The 17,625-nt window shown below is 32.2% G+C and overlaps 1 protein-coding gene across 4 annotated transcripts; it reads left to right on the top strand.

The window, feature by feature from the left end:
- The first annotated feature begins 10,126 nt into the window (after nt 1-10,126).
- On the top strand, nt 10,127-17,312 carry LOC117914048 (protein SAMBA). 4 transcript variants are annotated; one of them, XM_034829211.1, is made up of 4 exons: nt 10,127-10,327; nt 14,851-14,958; nt 16,264-16,319; nt 16,964-17,312. In XM_034829211.1, exons 1-3 carry the CDS (start codon nt 10,177-10,179, stop codon nt 16,305-16,307), a joined length of 303 nt encoding a protein of 100 aa, XP_034685102.1. In that variant the 5' UTR covers nt 10,127-10,176; the 3' UTR covers nt 16,308-16,319; nt 16,964-17,312. The 4 variants fall into 4 exon arrangements, with proteins under 4 accessions (XP_034685102.1, XP_034685101.1, XP_034685100.1 ...); XM_034829210.1 differs by having other exon boundaries at nt 14,851-14,961; nt 16,267-16,319; XM_034829209.1 differs by lacking the exon at nt 16,264-16,319 and having other exon boundaries at nt 10,128-10,327; nt 16,961-17,312.
- The last annotated feature ends 313 nt before the right edge of the window (nt 17,313-17,625 follow it).

The following is a 17,625-nucleotide window of genomic DNA, read 5'->3' as shown; positions in this document are numbered from 1 at the left end:
AGTTATTTATGATAATGCTAACAAAAAAAAGTTATTTTATTTCAAATATAATAACATTTTTACTAACAACACATACAATACAACAATCAATTCCATGTTAAATGATGAGAGGTTCAAAATCATCATCATCATCATCAGTCCTACGACGAGCATACAAATTGGGATGACAATTCCCGTAGTGAGGATATGATTGAAAGAGTGGTTCATAACTCAAATATGGTGGGTGAGATGATTGGCTTGATGATCCATAATCAGAAAAATATGGTTTCGAAGGCTGTTCGGGATCAACACCAGCTTGATAGTATCCAAAACCTCGATAAGCAATGCTACTGCTACTAGAAGATTGATCATATCCATATGAGTCACTAGCTCGTGTTCCAATATTTGAATATCCCTCTGGATGCATCATTGGAAATTGATTAAAATCATTTCTACTAAAAGTACTGGAAGAGCTATCACGGTCTCTAAAGTTGTGATATGATCTATCATCTACCCCTCTGAAATACGGCCTTGATCCTATACCCAAATTTTGTATGTGCTCATCAATACGGTGATGATTTAATCTATGATAATCATGCCCACTAGAATAATCATCATCACTAGGAAATGTAGTTAGTCTTTCCAAATGCTTTCGTTGTTCCCATATCCCTGGTCGATATCCATGATCTGAATCTTGTGTGGCATAGTAATTTTCACCTCCTTGTGCCCATGACATGCTAGGATCTACTTGACTAACATAACTGCCCCCAGTGCTATCATCTCCCCCAGTACCCTCACTAGTGCCACCAACTCCTCTATCGCCCCACTAGTGCCACCACCCCGCCTACTGCCCCTATTGTCACCATCATCACTACTAGAATTTGAAGAAATTGTTCTAGAAGCCTTATCTTTACAACGGGAATCAACATCTCTTTCTCTACCTTCTTCATTAGTGGGAAGACCTTTATCCAACCAATCCAAATTATCAGATGATAAAATAGACTCCTCTCCTTCTCGTATCCACTCATCAAATATATCATCATCATTAAAGATATGATTCAGATCAATTGGATTGTATAAATCTTCATTGTTTCGCTCTTGCATCAAATTCTTAACTCGAAGTCGCATATTGTAGTGCACATAAACTAACTTATGCAACTTTTTCATTGCCAAACGGTTGTGCAACTTTGTGTGAATCAATGACCATGTGCTCCAATTTCTTTCACAACCTGATGAAGAACAAGTTTGGCTTAAAATTTTAACAGCAATCTTTTGTAGATGTGGACCTTCGTCGCCATAGTTGTTCCATCATTCAGCTATAATAAAGAAAATGCATACTTGTTAATCACTATGATATATTTAACAAAAAATGATGATAACTTCTTATTTGTAATAGACATAAATGTATTGAGTACCTGTAAGAGATTGATTTATTGCTTTCTTTGTGAGTGCACTTTCAAATTCTCCTTGGTCGTCAACAAATAATTTCACCTATATCATTAACAATTTTTTTTTTGTTAATGCACATTACATATACAAAATGCATTATATAAAGGTCACAAACTATTATTATACCTCGTTAATAGCTTTTGCTTGTCTATCCAAATCTGGCTCTAATCTCTTGATAACCTCCTTTAATCCAACTTTAATTTCCGGATGGTTGGAGAAATGCTTTGAATATTGGAACATTGGATTTAAAAAATATGTTGCCATAAGTTAAATAATGATCAGTTTATAATAATTTGTACTTGAAAAAATTAATAAAAAATATATAAAGAATTTTTTTATTACCTGCAGCATGCAAATGTCTGTGCAATTGACCTTCCCACCTTCTATCAATGACTTCCCAATACTTTTCCCATTGCTTGACCGATGCCTTGATAGCCAATTTAGCTCTATCCATTGCTTCATAAATGATTGATAGTGTGGGCTTTTTATCTTGATCAACCAATTTCAATACTTTGACAATAGGTTCCATGATGGTTTGAACTTCTCCGGCCTTCTTCCAAAATCGATCAGTTAAGATAAGGTTGGATACCTTATCTCTTACACTTTTTCTGCTCCTATCTTTATTGAATTCACGCCACTCATTTGTTGTGCACATTCTCTTCAAATCAGCCTCATAATGTATAAGACTCTCAAGTGAAATGAATTCAGTGGCAAAACGGGTTATTCCTAGCCTTAACAGATCTCTATCCTTGGTGAACACTTTCATCAAATTCACCACTTTCAAGCTATTATAAATAAATCCTGTGATCATCTTAGCTTGATCTAATGTCTCCTTAATCTGCTTCATGCTTCCAATATCTTCAAGCATTAAATCAATACAGTGGGCTACACAAGGAGACCAAAACAAATGCTTTCGCTTCTCCATCAACAACATACCGGCTGCTTTAAAACTTGCCTCATTATCAGTGACTACTTGAACAACATTTTCCTCCCCAACCTCCTCTACAACTTTATCCATAAGGGAAAAGATGTAGTCTGTTGTCTTAGGTATGTTGGTAGTGTCAACTGAAGAATGGTATATCATACTTCTATCACAATAAATCATGAAATTGATGATAGGCTTTCTAGTCCTAGAACTCCAACCATCACACATGATTGTGCACCCATATATAGGTCATTTAGCCTTCAATGTTGTTATGTATACCTCAAGTTCTTGCACCTCCTCTTCCAAATATGTATTTCCAATTTGGTATCCTGTGGGACCCTTGATGCCTGGACCTGCTTCTGCTATGGTATCAATCATTGATTGATAGTAAGGCCCACTGTCAGTTGCATTAAAGGGTATTGCATTAAAGAGAAAGAATTTAGAAATAGTTTTACCCACTTTCTTCACGCCTTCAGTAGAAAACAAGCTTTTTATTGATTTCTACTTTGATGGGAACATGTAGGGATCAATTCCTTTTGGAGGTATGTTAGCTCTTTCTCTTACACTGAAGCTACGTGTCAGTCCGCGCTTAATCCTAACATTAGAAGGTTGTGAGGAACTACCACCCTGCTGATGCTCTTGTCCACCTTCTTCAAAAATTCGACGACTTTCTTTCATTGCTTGTTTCATTTGTCTTCTTTCAAAATCATCCATAGCAACTTCCTCAATTTCATCATCAAAATCACCCTCATCAATTTCATAGAAATTATCTCTATTTAAGGAATTCAAAAGTCGTTCTTTTTTTTTCTTTAACTGTGCTTTTTCTTTTGAAGTATTAGACATATGTTGTCTAACACTATGTGACACTTCTACCGGTACACGTGGACATCCTTCCACTTGTCCAGATATATGTGTGATGTGTTGCTTTAATCTTGTTATACCGCCATGTATAACTTTCCCACAATATTTACACTTTGTGGTTCTTCTAATACCACCAATAGGTTCTACATGCTCTCAGCCAATATCATGTTTTGAAGCCATTTTGAAATTTTAACCTAACCATGTATAAAAGGAAAAGGAAAACAATTTACTTTTCAAATTGAATATATATAAACACATTTATATAAGAATTATAATATTCAATTTTCCACTCACTTATATGTTTCATATTGTTGCCATATAAAAATAAATTGTACTAAAAAAACAATAAACACGATCTCACCTAAGTTCATCATCTTTTGTTTTCCACTTATTTATATGGTTTTTAAATTAAAATCAATGTAATTGACCATGTAAATGCATACCCTTCATTCCGTATTATTAAATCATTTATGATTATTTGAAGAAAAAAATTTCAATAATGATTAATTTTGTATAGTAATTTAATTTTGCAATATAGTATTAATGTAATTGAGTAATAGGGAAATTTTTTGTCACTAATATAATGTAAATTTATTTATACTAATAGAAAATTAAGTGATATTTTTAAAGTATTCAAGACAATTTCTTGTACATTATATTTTTAAAAATTAAAAAATTCATGAAATAATTTAAAATTATTAATTATGTCTTATTTAGTTTATAAGACATATAGGAACAATATTTGAAAAGAAATAATAGATTATATATAGCAACAATATTAAACCATTTATAGAGAGTATATATATTAATTTGAAAAGGAATAACATATTATATATATGATATTATAATAAAATCATAGGTTAATTTTATTTTATTTTTATTAAAAAAAATACTATTTTAGCATATGTTAGAAACATAAAAATATTAACATCTTTATCATTTTTTGGGTTAAAAATTAATAATAAATATTTAAATTAATAATTTTTCATAATATTTTATTTAAATTGAATAATTAATAAAGTTTAACTTTTTAAAAATGAGTCAAAATTTTCATTCCATGTACTCATTTAGAATTGAATTATCAACATAATATTATAAAAAAAAAAATTATTTTATATGTAATTAATTAGATTGGTTTTTTAATTTCAAAATTATTTTTAAAAATTAAAAATTCATGAAATAATTTAAAATTATTAATTATGTCTTATTTAGTATTTGAAAAGAAATAATAGATTATATATGGCAACATATTAAACCATATATAAAGATTATATATATTAATTTGAAAAGGAATAACATATTATATATATGATATTAAATAAAATTATAGGTTTATTTTATTTTATTTTTATAAAAAAAATACTATTTTAGCATATGTTAGAAACATAAAAAGATTAACATCTTTATCATTTTTGGGTTAAAAATTAATGATAAATATTTAAACTAATAATTTTTCATAATATTTTATTTAAATGTAATAATTAATAAAGTTTAACTTTTTAAAAATGAGTCAAAATTTTCATTCCATGTACTCATTTAGAATTGAATTATCAACATAATATTATAAAAAAATTTAATTTATATGTAATTAATTAGATTGGTTTTTTAATTTCAAAATTATTTTTAAAAATTAAAAAATTCATGAAATAATTTAAAATTATTAATTATGTCTTATTTAGTTTATAAGACATATAGGAACAATATTTGAAAAGAAATAATAGATTATATATAGCAACAATATTAAACCATATATAGAAAGTATATATATTAATTTGAAAAGGAATAACATATTATATATATGATATTATAATAAAATCATAGGTTAATTTTATTTTATTTTTATAAAAAAAAAATACTATTTTAGCATATGTTAGAAACATAAAAATATTAACATCTTTATCATTTTTTGGGTTAAAAATTAATAATAAATATTTAAACTAATAATTTTTCATAATATTTTATTTAAATTGAATAATTAATAAAATTTAACTTTTAAAAAATGAGTCAAAATTTTCATTCCATGTACTCATTTAGAATTGAATTATCAACATAATATTATAAAAAAATTTAATTTATATGTAATTAATTAGATTGGTTTTTTAATTTCAAAATTATTTTTAAAAATTAAAAAATTTATGAAATAATTTAAAATTATTAATTATGTCTTATTTAGTATTTGAAAAGAAATAATAGATTATATATAGCAACATATTAAACCATATATAAAGATTATATATATTAATTTGAAAAGGAATAACATATTATATATATGATATTAAATAAAATTATAGGTTAATTTTATTTTATTTTTATAAAAAAAAATACTATTTTAGCATATGTTAGAAACATAAAAATATTAACATCTTTATCATTTTTTGGGTTAAAAATTAATAATAAATATTTAAACTAATAATTTTTCATAATATTTTATTTAAATTGAATAATTAATAAAGTTTAACTTTTTAAAAATGAGTCAAAATTTTCATTCCATATACTCATTTAGAATTGAATTATCAACATAATATTATAAAAAATTTTATTTTATATGTAATTAATTAGATTGGTTTTTTAATTTCAAAATTATTTTTAAAAATTAAAAAATTCATGAAATAATTTAAAATTATTAATTATATCTTATTTAGTTTATAAGATATATGGCAACAATATTTGAAAATGAATAACAAATTATATATAGTAACAATATTCAATTATATATAGAGATTACATATATTAAATTGAAAAGGAATAATATATCATATAAATTAGGAACACTTGACTTCCATTAAGATTTGCAGGACTAAATCCTATTAAATCAAGTAATAAAAGTATCAAAAGATTTCGCTATCTGCTTCTAACCTATTCTATGATTGAATTAAATTATTCAATATAAGTCTACACTAAACTAAAAAACACACCACATTAATTGTGGTTTCAAGTTTTCTGACACGACCCAATCAAGAGGGTATAAGAGAGCAGCAAACTGATGTAGGCATTAATACTCCACTGAGTTTGTGAGGTGCTTATTTCAAATGAATTCATATATAAATTTGTTACCTACCGGTCAAACCCCCTGCCCAGGCTGCCCTAACCCCCTGCCCTCTGTGTTCTTCTTCTTCCCCAGCAACACCGCGTTTTGCCTCTATCTTCTTCTTCTTCCCCAAAACAGCAACAGCCCCTACACAGCAACACCACGAAGACGTTTTGCCCTCTTTTTCTTCTTCCCCAACACAACAACACCATGAAGATGCTCTGATGCACTGATGCAGCCCTCTGTCTTCTTCCCCAAACCACGAAGACGCAGCCTCTCGCTCTCAGACTATTGGACCACGATCTACTACCTTCCACCAGGCACCGCACCAAAGATGAAGATTATAGACTCCGACAATGGTGGATTTCTTCAACCGAGCCTCTTTTTAAAGGCTTTTGAAAGGGTCACGGGACTCACAGGTTTGTTTCAAATCTTCACGGGTTTTTTTAAAATTTTCATAGGTTTCATAGGTTTTCTTTTACAGAGGAATCTCTGATTTCTCTGAAAAATCAAGTTTTTTGTGGGGCTTTTTGCAGAGAATCTATTGAATTTTTTTCCCCGAATTGACCGAGTTAACTCGGAATATCGGTCGACTCATCCGAGTCCAACCAATTCAAGTCGAGTCTAGGTATCTGGTATCGAACTCATCGCGGTCCACTTTGAGGCGGATACGACTCGGCCAAGTCGTACCGGACTCGGCCGATTTTTTGAACGCTGGCATGAAGGGTATAGACACGGGGTATGGTGGAAAGGTGATGAGGTGAGGTGATGAATGAACATGCATGGGGATATACGTATGAAGAAGATGTGCATGGGGTGAGTATGTTTGATAAACTTGAAGAGAAAGATGGGTATGAAGAACATATGGTATAGAGAGATGAATGAGTGGGGTGGGTAGTGAAAAACGGGTATGTGGTGTAGAGAGAGAAAATGTGGTGGCATGAAGTGGGTATGCATGGGATGAATGAAGTATGGTGGGCATGAGCATGAAAGATGAGAGGATGAGGGCTTGAAAGTGTGTACATACATGGAACCTTAGGCACGTAGGAATCAAGCAAAGAACGAAAATGGGTAAGTGGGCATAAGGGGGGTGGTGATATGCATTGAGTGGTGGCATTAAAGAAAATGGGTACCCGGTGTGGCTTAGAGAAAGAAAGGTGGTAGGGAAAATGGGTAAGATGACATGTATGGGCAAAGAATGGGTATGATGGATGGGTTAGTGAGAGAAAAGGTGGTGGGAAAGAATATGGAGGCATAGAGAGAGAAATAGGTATGGAGGTTTAAGTGATGAGATGATGCAGTTATGGAAGTGTGGGTTTGATGAGTGAATGAGAGGAATGAGATAGGTGCATGGTGGTGTAGAGAGAAGAATGAATGGTAAGAAAATGAATATATGTGAAATTATCATCAGATTCCCCACCAACACCAGATCCATAATTGTCACCATCCCCCTGAGAACTCTCCTCAACCCATCGTTCATTTTTGCCTTGATGTCCCGCCTTACTAAACATGCTGCCTATGGGCAGAGATGAGCAAAATGATGTGTTCCAGGAGTAGGCACAGGAATAGGGGAGGATAGCCCAAAACAGAGCATAGAGTGTATGAGTGGAAACAAATCCGCATAAGCCACATTTCATCCTTGAATCAACGCACTTAGGTGCAGGGATATATTGAAAAGGGATCTCAATCAAATTTCAAAGGCGAATCAAGGCATGAATACCAAAATAGGACTCCAAAAATAGGTTGAAGACCAAGCTAAAAAACCAAGCACAAACAAGCTCCAACCCCACAAGAACATAACAAAATTCAACGTATTCCCATCCAGGCATCAGCATAAATAAAAGAAAATCTAGCAATCCCAGGAATCATAACAAAATGGTGTGAAAACAACAAAGTCCAACTGAATAGAAGCCATACATGCGCTCTTTCTTCCTCGGGCAAACTTCTCTCCCAAAGACCCGTCCTCCAGAAGCTCTCCTTCTTTTCCTCTTTTCCCCCTCTTTTTTTTTCTTCTCCTTTCTGCTTCTCACCCTTTTCTGCTTCTTGGAATCACCTTCCTTAGCAAGTCACCACCTGCCTCCTCCTGTTCATGCATCAGCCAGTATGGTCTTTCACCCACCAGCATGGCCTATGGTATGCCCAGGCAGCTGATTTCCCGGGCATAGGGAAAATGGGGCCCCCACTTACCTCAGCTGCTACCCGACTCCTCTAATGCTATATAAAAAACTAAGATCCCTTGGCTCTTCAAAGGGGGTCTACAATAACACTAAGTGGGTGTCTAGTAAACTAACTTAATAACTTAAAATGATTTAATATCTTAATTTAAGTCATTAAATATAATAATAACTTAATAATATGACTTAAAGTAAAAAAATAATTTTAAGCAATAAGTAAAAATTAACTTATTCTTAAATTCATATATTTATTTTACCTTTTTACCCTCATTTGTTCTAATTACTTCAACAATCTCCTCTGTTATTTCATAACCTTCACCGTTACTCGACATTCTTTATCCTAATTATAATTTATGAAAATAAATATATCAATTTAATTATTTAGAATAAATTTTAAGTTAATTTTATCAAACAACCTGTAAAAATTAAGTAATGAGTTTTAAGTCAATATCTTAAGTATAATTTAACTTTAAATCAATTTAAGTGATTAAGTCATACACCTAACTTTTTCAAGGTTGGTGATTGTTGAATCCATACGGAATCTGACCAAATGCTTGATTATTTACTCTACTTGAAGCAAAAGTAGAGGATTTTGCTTTTCCTTTCCTTCATTCGTTCGGTAGAACACTGCAGCCTCCAAACCTCTGGAGAATGGTCAACATGTAAGGCCTTACCTCAGGCATCATATGTTTATCAAGTGCCCCAGAACAGTGTGTGGCGACTAATGTGTTCATAACTGGCTTTTTGATGAACCAAATGTACAGGATTTTGAGCTGGAGTCTGGACCACTTGGACTTCATAGTACTACCTGTGGCATCAGACTGCAGTAACCGGGCATCAGACTGCAGTATTGATTTCGCCTCGCTCTTACTCTTAGCAGTAGCAGCACAAGAAATGGAAATAGCAGGGACGATGCCAGTGGCGACCAAGGCAAAGATATATAACACAGCAAGTGGTGCGCGAATAACTTGAAACCATCTGACTCTACTGAAGATGATTCCTTTGATATTCAAAATGAAGCCTAAATGGTATATCATCAACAATTTTAAAAATCTCATTTGGATATTTAAAAACAAATAAAATATTTAAAATTATTATTATTATATATCGATAACTTTAGTCTCAAATATTTTTAATTATTTTTTATAAGTATTATTTAATAAATAAAAGCAATTTCTATTTTTTAATATATAAAATCAAACTACTCAAAACGAAGAAAATGTAACTACTTATTTGGAAACTGTCTTTTAAAATATTTTTTTGTTTTTCAAAAATTATTTTGTATTTTTGATAATATCTTTTAATTAGTTTCTATTATTTTTATTTGTTTTCAAAGGGTTGCTCTAAGAAATAAATTTATAAATACATAGAATAATTAAAAATAAAACACTACACATAAAAATTGATTAAAAATATATTATATTTCTAAACATACTTTTATTTTACAAAAACTAAAGAATAATTTTTAAAAATCGTTTTAAAAAACTAATTTTTAGATTTGTTTTTTAAAATAACTACCAAAATAGAAGGTGTTATTACAATTAGCTAAAAATGAAAAAAAAAATTAATGGAAAATTTTTAAAATATTTTTTAAAAAGTTCTTTCATGAAAAAAAAAAATAGTTGAAATAAGGAAAGAGAAAAAAAAAAACTTACCATTATTATATTTAATCTTCAACATAACCACTAGCAAGGAAATAAATTATACAACCATTTTGAAACTTTCTGAAACTTCATAGTTTTCCTGGAAAAGTAAATGCGATGAATGGTACATCACCAGCTCACTCTACGATATCAGGCTCGGCTGTTGTAGGAGGAGGAAGTAGTAGTGCCGCTGCCTTGGCATTGGAAGATTTCCCTCTCCCTTCCGACCCTATCTCCATCCAAGATCGAAAGGACGAGGCCCTACTCGGTTAGTTCTTGTCACACTTCGATTTGTTGAAGTATTTAGGCGAATTTGTTTAATTTCGCTTTTCTGGGTTCTTTAGTCTCTCTGTAATCTTTCTGGGTTGTTATTTGTTTATGAATTGTGTATCTAGAGTTTGTAGTCTTGGTGTTGGGATCATTATTTATTGTTTGGCTGCTGAGAAAATTAGGAAAAGGTGGGAATTTGGCAAATGCCCCTGTTCTTAATCTTGTTATGCTTTAAAATCGAGCAAACAACCCGTTGCTTTAATTGAGGTGAGATTACATTTTTTGAAATTAAAAGAATATAACAAATGACATTCAAGAATTTATTTACCTATCTTTTCCTCAATTATTTTCCCAGCAAACTAATAGAGGGCTAGAGGGTTTTATAGTGGTTTATTTCAATGTTTTATGTGGTCCGTCCATACGCGTACCTCCAGAGCATTACAGGTTTCTAGAGATAAATTTACAGCTATATTTTTTCAGATGTCATTGTGGGTTTTCGGGAAGATGAGGTAATAGAAAGAATAAAAACATTGAACTAACCAGACCAAAGAGCTGTGACAAGCCAAATTGGGATTAGATTGTCTATCTATAGGGGAATTCTAAGTTGAAGGGCTAAAACAAACATGCTAAAAACCGACAAGGTCATTGTGAGCCTCTCTAGACTTCAGAAAATGGGTCAAAATGTTTCAAAACTTATAACTTTTTAAAGAAGGAACAATATTCGTGTTTTCAAACTATTGACAAAACCCGCACTATGACATGTGACAGAACATGAGTGGTTTTGATTTCTTACTTCAACTTGAGCCATGAACAAAATAAAGATGTGTGCTCTTTTTGAATTTTCAAAATTTCTATAGTATGTATATTCTAAAAGAATTTTTCATACCTTGTCTCCTTCCCAAACCCAGAATGCTGATTTCTTATAATTTAAATTCATATACCGATGTTCATTAGTAAATTCCATGTTGTTTGGACTTTATGACACAAAAAGGAACATACTTTAAACACAATCTGCATAACCCAAGTGTCTTCCATCATCTCCCTATTTCAATTACCACATAATACCATTACTCAGCCATCTTCAAACTACAGCATACTTAATGAAGAGAATAGTAAAGGACTTTCTCCAGAAACTCCTTTAAACAGTGTGTAAACACCCAACTTGTAAAATAGGAGATGGGTCAAGCCTATCAATAAACGAATAAATAAGTAAACTTTCCAACTTCTCATTACAATAGGTATATATTAACTGGTAGGAGTCTTAACTACATGTGCAATGCACATGTCAAAAATTCTACATGGCAAAATGGCAAGCATTTTGCACCTTTTCAAACAAAAGTTGCAAACTTAGATTGCATAAGAGCAGCCCAACATATGTGTGATCTTTTTAATGATTCATCTAAAATTTTGTTATTTTTTTCAGTTTCTGCTTTTTCATTTTTCTTTCCTGTTTTCATGAGTGGGATTTTTTATATAAAAAGTTGGCTGAGGATGACAACACAAGATAATGCAGAGTATGATAACAAGAAAGTGAAAATCGAGTTTATTTGGGAATTGGCTTAGCTTTGTATTTGAAATAGTACAATCCAAAATTAGTTAGGAGTCAATATTAGTAGGTTTGGGGAAGTTTCATTGAGAAGTCTGATAGTAGCAGTATATTAATATGGTTATATTTTTATTTCTATTTTCTTGTGATTTCTACTTTGATAATTAGAATCTTTCTTGGATTGCAAATTAAAGACTAGGTGTTTGATAAACCTTTTGTTTGAAGATTTTCAGGGCTTACTAGTCATTCTATTGGTTAATCTTCTTCTAGGACTTGTAAGGTCAATATTTCCAAATAAAATAGGGAATTTTTTGAATTAAGAAAAAAAAAGTTGTTTATTTCTATGAGTTTTCTTGTCTTGGTAATACTAGGATTGCTTAGTTAGTGTCTCTTTAATCTTTTTTAATAGGATATTTTGCATGTAATCTTATTCCTCTTTTCTCAGTCTTCTCTCAAGGGACCTCCCACTTACACTCTTGCTAAACCTCTCTCCTTATTACACATAATTCACTACCTTCTTTTTGGAAGAGAGCCATTAACCTCTAGTGTTCAGAGGTTGTCCTACATTATTTTTAATGCCAAAGGCCTTTCTCACCTCTCCAGCACTAAGGTAAGTTGATGGTGCTTGTTGTATATGCTCTGTGACTTGTGGCCTGTGAGAAGTGTGATTAATATTTGGGTTTGAGTTCCCTGAAAGGAAGGATTGCCATGAAACTTGTAATTACATTAGTCAAAACTTGCTTTGTGCCCTGCTAGAATTGTCTTTTATTATGATTAGGTCCCATACTACTGTAGGTGATCACTGTTGTGTATATTACCTTTGCTATGTAGTTATTAAAGTGTTTGCAGTAAGTTCTTAGGGGAGTTTAACTGTGTGCAAGAACAAATATTTCATCAGTTTTCTGGTATTTCTGTTCCGAAGACACATAGACATGCTGAAATTCTATTTTTTAGCATGTTATCTATATTGATAAAATAATTTCAATAAATTGATTTGTCAGTATACTCATAAATATCCCCAAAAATATGGTCTCCAAAGAGATGTGTGGGATGTATCTTTGATATTTGCTAATACATGCCAAAGAGAACTAGATTATAGGGGTTTTTCAATCCATTGATTGGTCAATAATGGAGAAATATCCTAAAAATCATGGTCTATCCAGAAAAATGTGAGATAAATCACTGATATGTCAATGATGTATCATTGATACATAACAAAAGAGAGAACTAGATTAAAAAGTTTGGAAGAGGGGGAGTTCAAGCCTTCAATTATGATGCTTTCTTAAAGGGTGCAAATAGTGAGAATGTAGAGCATTCTGTTCATAGACTAAAGATTCCTTCCTTTGTAATCTTTGGACTTGGTCTAAGTTGTTTTTAGTTTTTAGTCCCTAGTCAGTAGTAGATTTTGTAGACTGGTTGGCTCGTTTTGAGGAGGGGCGGTGTTTTTGTTGCCTCTTTTTGGGAGGCGCCTTGAGGTGGTCCTTGTATACGTCCCGTGTACTTTAGGGTGCTTTGCAAGCGTCTTTTGTTTTTAATATATCATGCTTTATTCATCAAAAAAAAAGAATGAAGTGTGAATAGTGAAGGAGTTCTTTTGAGAAACATGGAAGAAGTGTCAGATAGGGAAGAGAGACAAAAAAAAAAGACAATAGTGAGAAGTTTGATGGATTTCTCACCAAAAATAGTTATGATGTATTGCATGATACCATAACGATTGTGTATGGCCCATCCAAGAGTACAAATATATTAGAAAGGGAATGAAAGGTGATTTGCATGCAGATTGCTTTTTTTTTTCTTTTTTCTTTTTTTTGTGTGGCAATTGTTTAATAATTCAGGATACATTATTGTTTTATTAAAAAAACTTAAAGTCCATTTCAATTTTCCATTTTTTATAGAAATTTTGTATTTTTAAATAAAAAATGATGTTGATATTTTATCAATACTTCCACATATATAAAAGATTGATATCAATATCTTCATCATTGCCCATGTGGATGATGATTGGTGATGTCTTGGCTTAAGGAGAGGAGAGTGACCTAAGATGAGGATGAGATAAGAGTTAATGGCAGTAGACTACGAGGGAAGAATCTCGTAGTCTCAAGTTTCCATTGCGAGGTTCCCAAGTATTGGCTGATTAGAGCACTTCTTATGTGACCTATTATGGTTCTATAGGGTCATGGAATTTGCAAGCCAGTTGGGATGTAGGCTTCAAGCCAATGAACACTCTTTAGGATGCCTGATGTGTACAAAGCATGCAAGCCCAGTGGCTGAAGCGTGTAATCCTCACCTGATGCTGATTGATTAACTACCTATCAATATAGCAGTTCATCAAATTGAGGTGACACATGTTTAAATGGTAAGTAAATATCCTGGCTTCCCTTCCCCTTAAGTTGGCTTAGAGGGTTTGACACAGCTCATACTCGTGTGATCATGCCCACCTTAGCAAGTTTACCACCAAGCCAAGATCCTTTATCTATTCTAATAACTTGACAGTAAGAACCTGACTCTCACATTGGCAAGAGTGGAGCTTTGGTCAAGCTGCCTGAGTTTTCAGCACCATCAAGAGGTTTCTTTGAGGGCTTTGAACCAGTAAGGCTGTAACCATCCTTGGAATGGGCTTCCACTATAGCAGGCATTTGCATTGAAGCGTCTTTAGACATGATTCCTTCCTCAATGATAAGGCTTATGTGGCTCATGCAGCTCATGCCACATGTTGAAAATATACACTAAATTTTATAATACTAATGGTAATTGTTGAAGTAGGACACACAAACTAACAATTTTGAAGTTGCTTAAACATGCCTTTAAAATTTTAATTTTTGTTTATGCTTATGGAAGTTTTTATTTCAGTTTAATAATTAATAAAAACCCCTGCTATTTAGAAGTCCCAATTTTTAAAACCAAAACTACTGCACTTCATAGGTAAACACTCTGTTGTATTCATAACCAAAGACTGGTTGGTTTCTGCATTACAGTTCTGAAATCTGATTTGATGGCTGCCCTTAACAAGGAAGTTAAATCCTTGGATGAAGATAACTGGAAGTTTGATGGTCCTCGCTCTCGTATTCACCTTTTATCAAGACTGGGTTAGTTCTTCAACCTGCGATTGCTACCTGTTGCTTTTTGGTTTTGTGGAATCTATTTTTTCCTTTGTTTTGGCGCATTGCATAAAGTTTCTTTCATGGAGGCTTTTTTTTTTTTTAATTACATCCTTCTTAATTCTACCAGTAATTGACCAATCAAAAAAAGAACAAAAAGAAAAAATATCCTATCACCTACTTGCATGAGGGCCTTTCAAAACATGGATCAGAATATTTACCAATACTGATTATCAGTAGGGTGGGACTGGCAGTGGCTGCAGGCAGGAGAGCACTCAACCATAACCAACTTGATTACATTCTTATTGAAATTAATAAATTTTGAAACAGAAGAAGGAAAAAAAATCCCATTTTTTCATTTCAAAATACTTGTATTACCATGCATGTATATATATGTAATGCCAAATTACTTATATTATGGTTCTATATTATTGTTGAACCAATTATTATTTTTTTTTTTTATTAAGTAATTATTGTTGAACCTATTATGCTTATCATATTTTCATTTTCTGCGTTGTGGTAGCAATAATGTGGAACTGATAAACTGGCAATATCCTCTCAAAATACTATCTATTTCCTTTCCATAGCATATCAAATTAACAATGTAAAAGTTCTGTTATGAAGTAGACAATATATGCTTAAATATAGGCCATGAGAAATGTTAGCATTGACCATAAAATGTGTTTCTTCTCTCTTATTGCTACCAATTGTAACTTACTTTGAGTTACTTGAATGTGTAAGTTATTGCATGTTAAAGGTTCTTAAACAAGGGGAAAGGAAAGGCTTGAGGCCAAAAAGGTTGGTCGTAAAAAGTTTGAAGTTCTTTTTTTCCTTAGCATGCTTTAAGCTTGACAACATTTGTTAAAAAAAATCCTGAATATAGGGCATTTAACCTATCCGTCTATTGGAAAACTTCTTTCTATTTTTATGCTTCTTTTTATTAATTATCATTTATTTTGTTTTTATTATTGTAATTATGTAATTGTTATTGTGTTTACTAATTATTGGAGTGGCTTCTAGAGAGAGAGAATGTTTATATATCATAGAAAACATTTCCTAGTTTCAAGTTAATAACATGATGTTCTATGATAATTGCAATTACAGTTACAACAGTATCTCTAGAAGATATGCGCCCAAAGTGGACTGATAATTGTCATTCTAGTTTTATTAAGTTGTTTCCAAATGCACCCAAATGTGATAAAAACAGGCTGATTACACATGCAGCCCTGATGTAGAAAATAAAGAAAGTTTGCAAATGCATTTTTGACTTTCATGAATATTGAGTTGGTGCAGGTGGAAGGTGTTTGATGGTAGCACGGGGAAGGCCAAAATGACTTCATTTTAAAGTAATTAAAAGAGATTAAAAATGTGCATATCTAGCTTCTAATCATGTCTTTTGAGCTTTGGTGAATTGAGATTCATGTTGCCTTTGTCAAATGCTTACACTTGCAAATGACATAAAGAGGAAAATTGGGCACTTCATAATACAAGAACCCACTAGTCTCTCTGTGCATGGCCAGGGAAAACCGGGATGCCCAACCCATTTCCCAATGCCAAGACTCAAACCTGGGATCTTTTGATCCTGGGCAAGAGTGCATGCCAGCTGAGCTGCCTGTTGGGGGCTCTGAACACTGTATAACAATAATTATGTGTTTTGTTTGATTTTCTATTTTTGGTAAATCATGAGTAATGTCTCATGGTATAGTTTTATTATTTTTAGACAGGCTAATATGAGAGGGCTTTGAATTCCAGGTCTCATAACATGAGATCACATAGTAGGCCTGAGATTTCATTGAGCTAGAAGGCTCATGGTCTCTTTGAAGATTATTTTACTAATTAATATCAAAATCCAAGTCACATCTAACATCAACTTGTACCCTTTTCTAAAAATTTATGTAAAAAATTCCACATCTCTGCTTTTTTATTTCTTTTATTTATCTGTATCATACTAATTTCAGTTAATTGTTTGCTCTTGTTGATTTCAATTCAGGTGGTCTTCTCCACAAGCGGGTGGAAAGTACAAATCATCGCAACTTCCCCTTCCCAAAATGATTGAAAGTCCTTCAAATAAGCAGCATCTTAGATGTGTGGAGTATCATTAAGAGGTTCTGCTTCTTTGACCATCAGAAATTGATCCTAGCTACTCATCTGGTGGGTTAATCTTAAGTAGCATATGGCTGTAGATCGTTTTAAGGACTGAGACCTTTGGGTCTGTTGCTTTCATACAATTTCATGAAAAGTCTCCTCCCTTTTCTTTTCTTTTCTTTTAATTATTTGGAAAAAGTGAGTAAAACTTATCAAGAAGCAAATTGGTCAATGTCTAATTTTCTGCTTCTCCTGAATGTTAATAGCATACATTGTTTTTTTGTATTGACAGACAGTCTAAAAGAAAAAAAAAATTGTGAAACACAATGGTCTGTTACATTTTGGACAATTTGCTGAAGTGATTGCATCACTTTATATTGCTCTTGACCTACTTTGTTACTCTGCCTTTTGTCCATTCTTCCCCCAAGTGTCTGGGAACTCATGCCATTGTGCTACCTGAGATTGACTATGTAATGGAAATAGAGCTAGTAGAGGGCAAAGAAGGCCTCCTTTTTGGGGGTCCAAGCCATCGGTGAGATACCACTTTAGAAGAGCTAGAATTCTAAC

This window comes from Vitis riparia, chromosome 5 (assembly GCF_004353265.1).
Source record: "Vitis riparia cultivar Riparia Gloire de Montpellier isolate 1030 chromosome 5, EGFV_Vit.rip_1.0, whole genome shotgun sequence".
Lineage (NCBI taxonomy): Eukaryota > Viridiplantae > Streptophyta > Magnoliopsida > Vitales > Vitaceae > Vitis > Vitis riparia.
The sequence above is the reverse complement of the archived record's forward strand: the minus strand, read 5'-3'. Positions and strand labels throughout refer to the sequence as shown.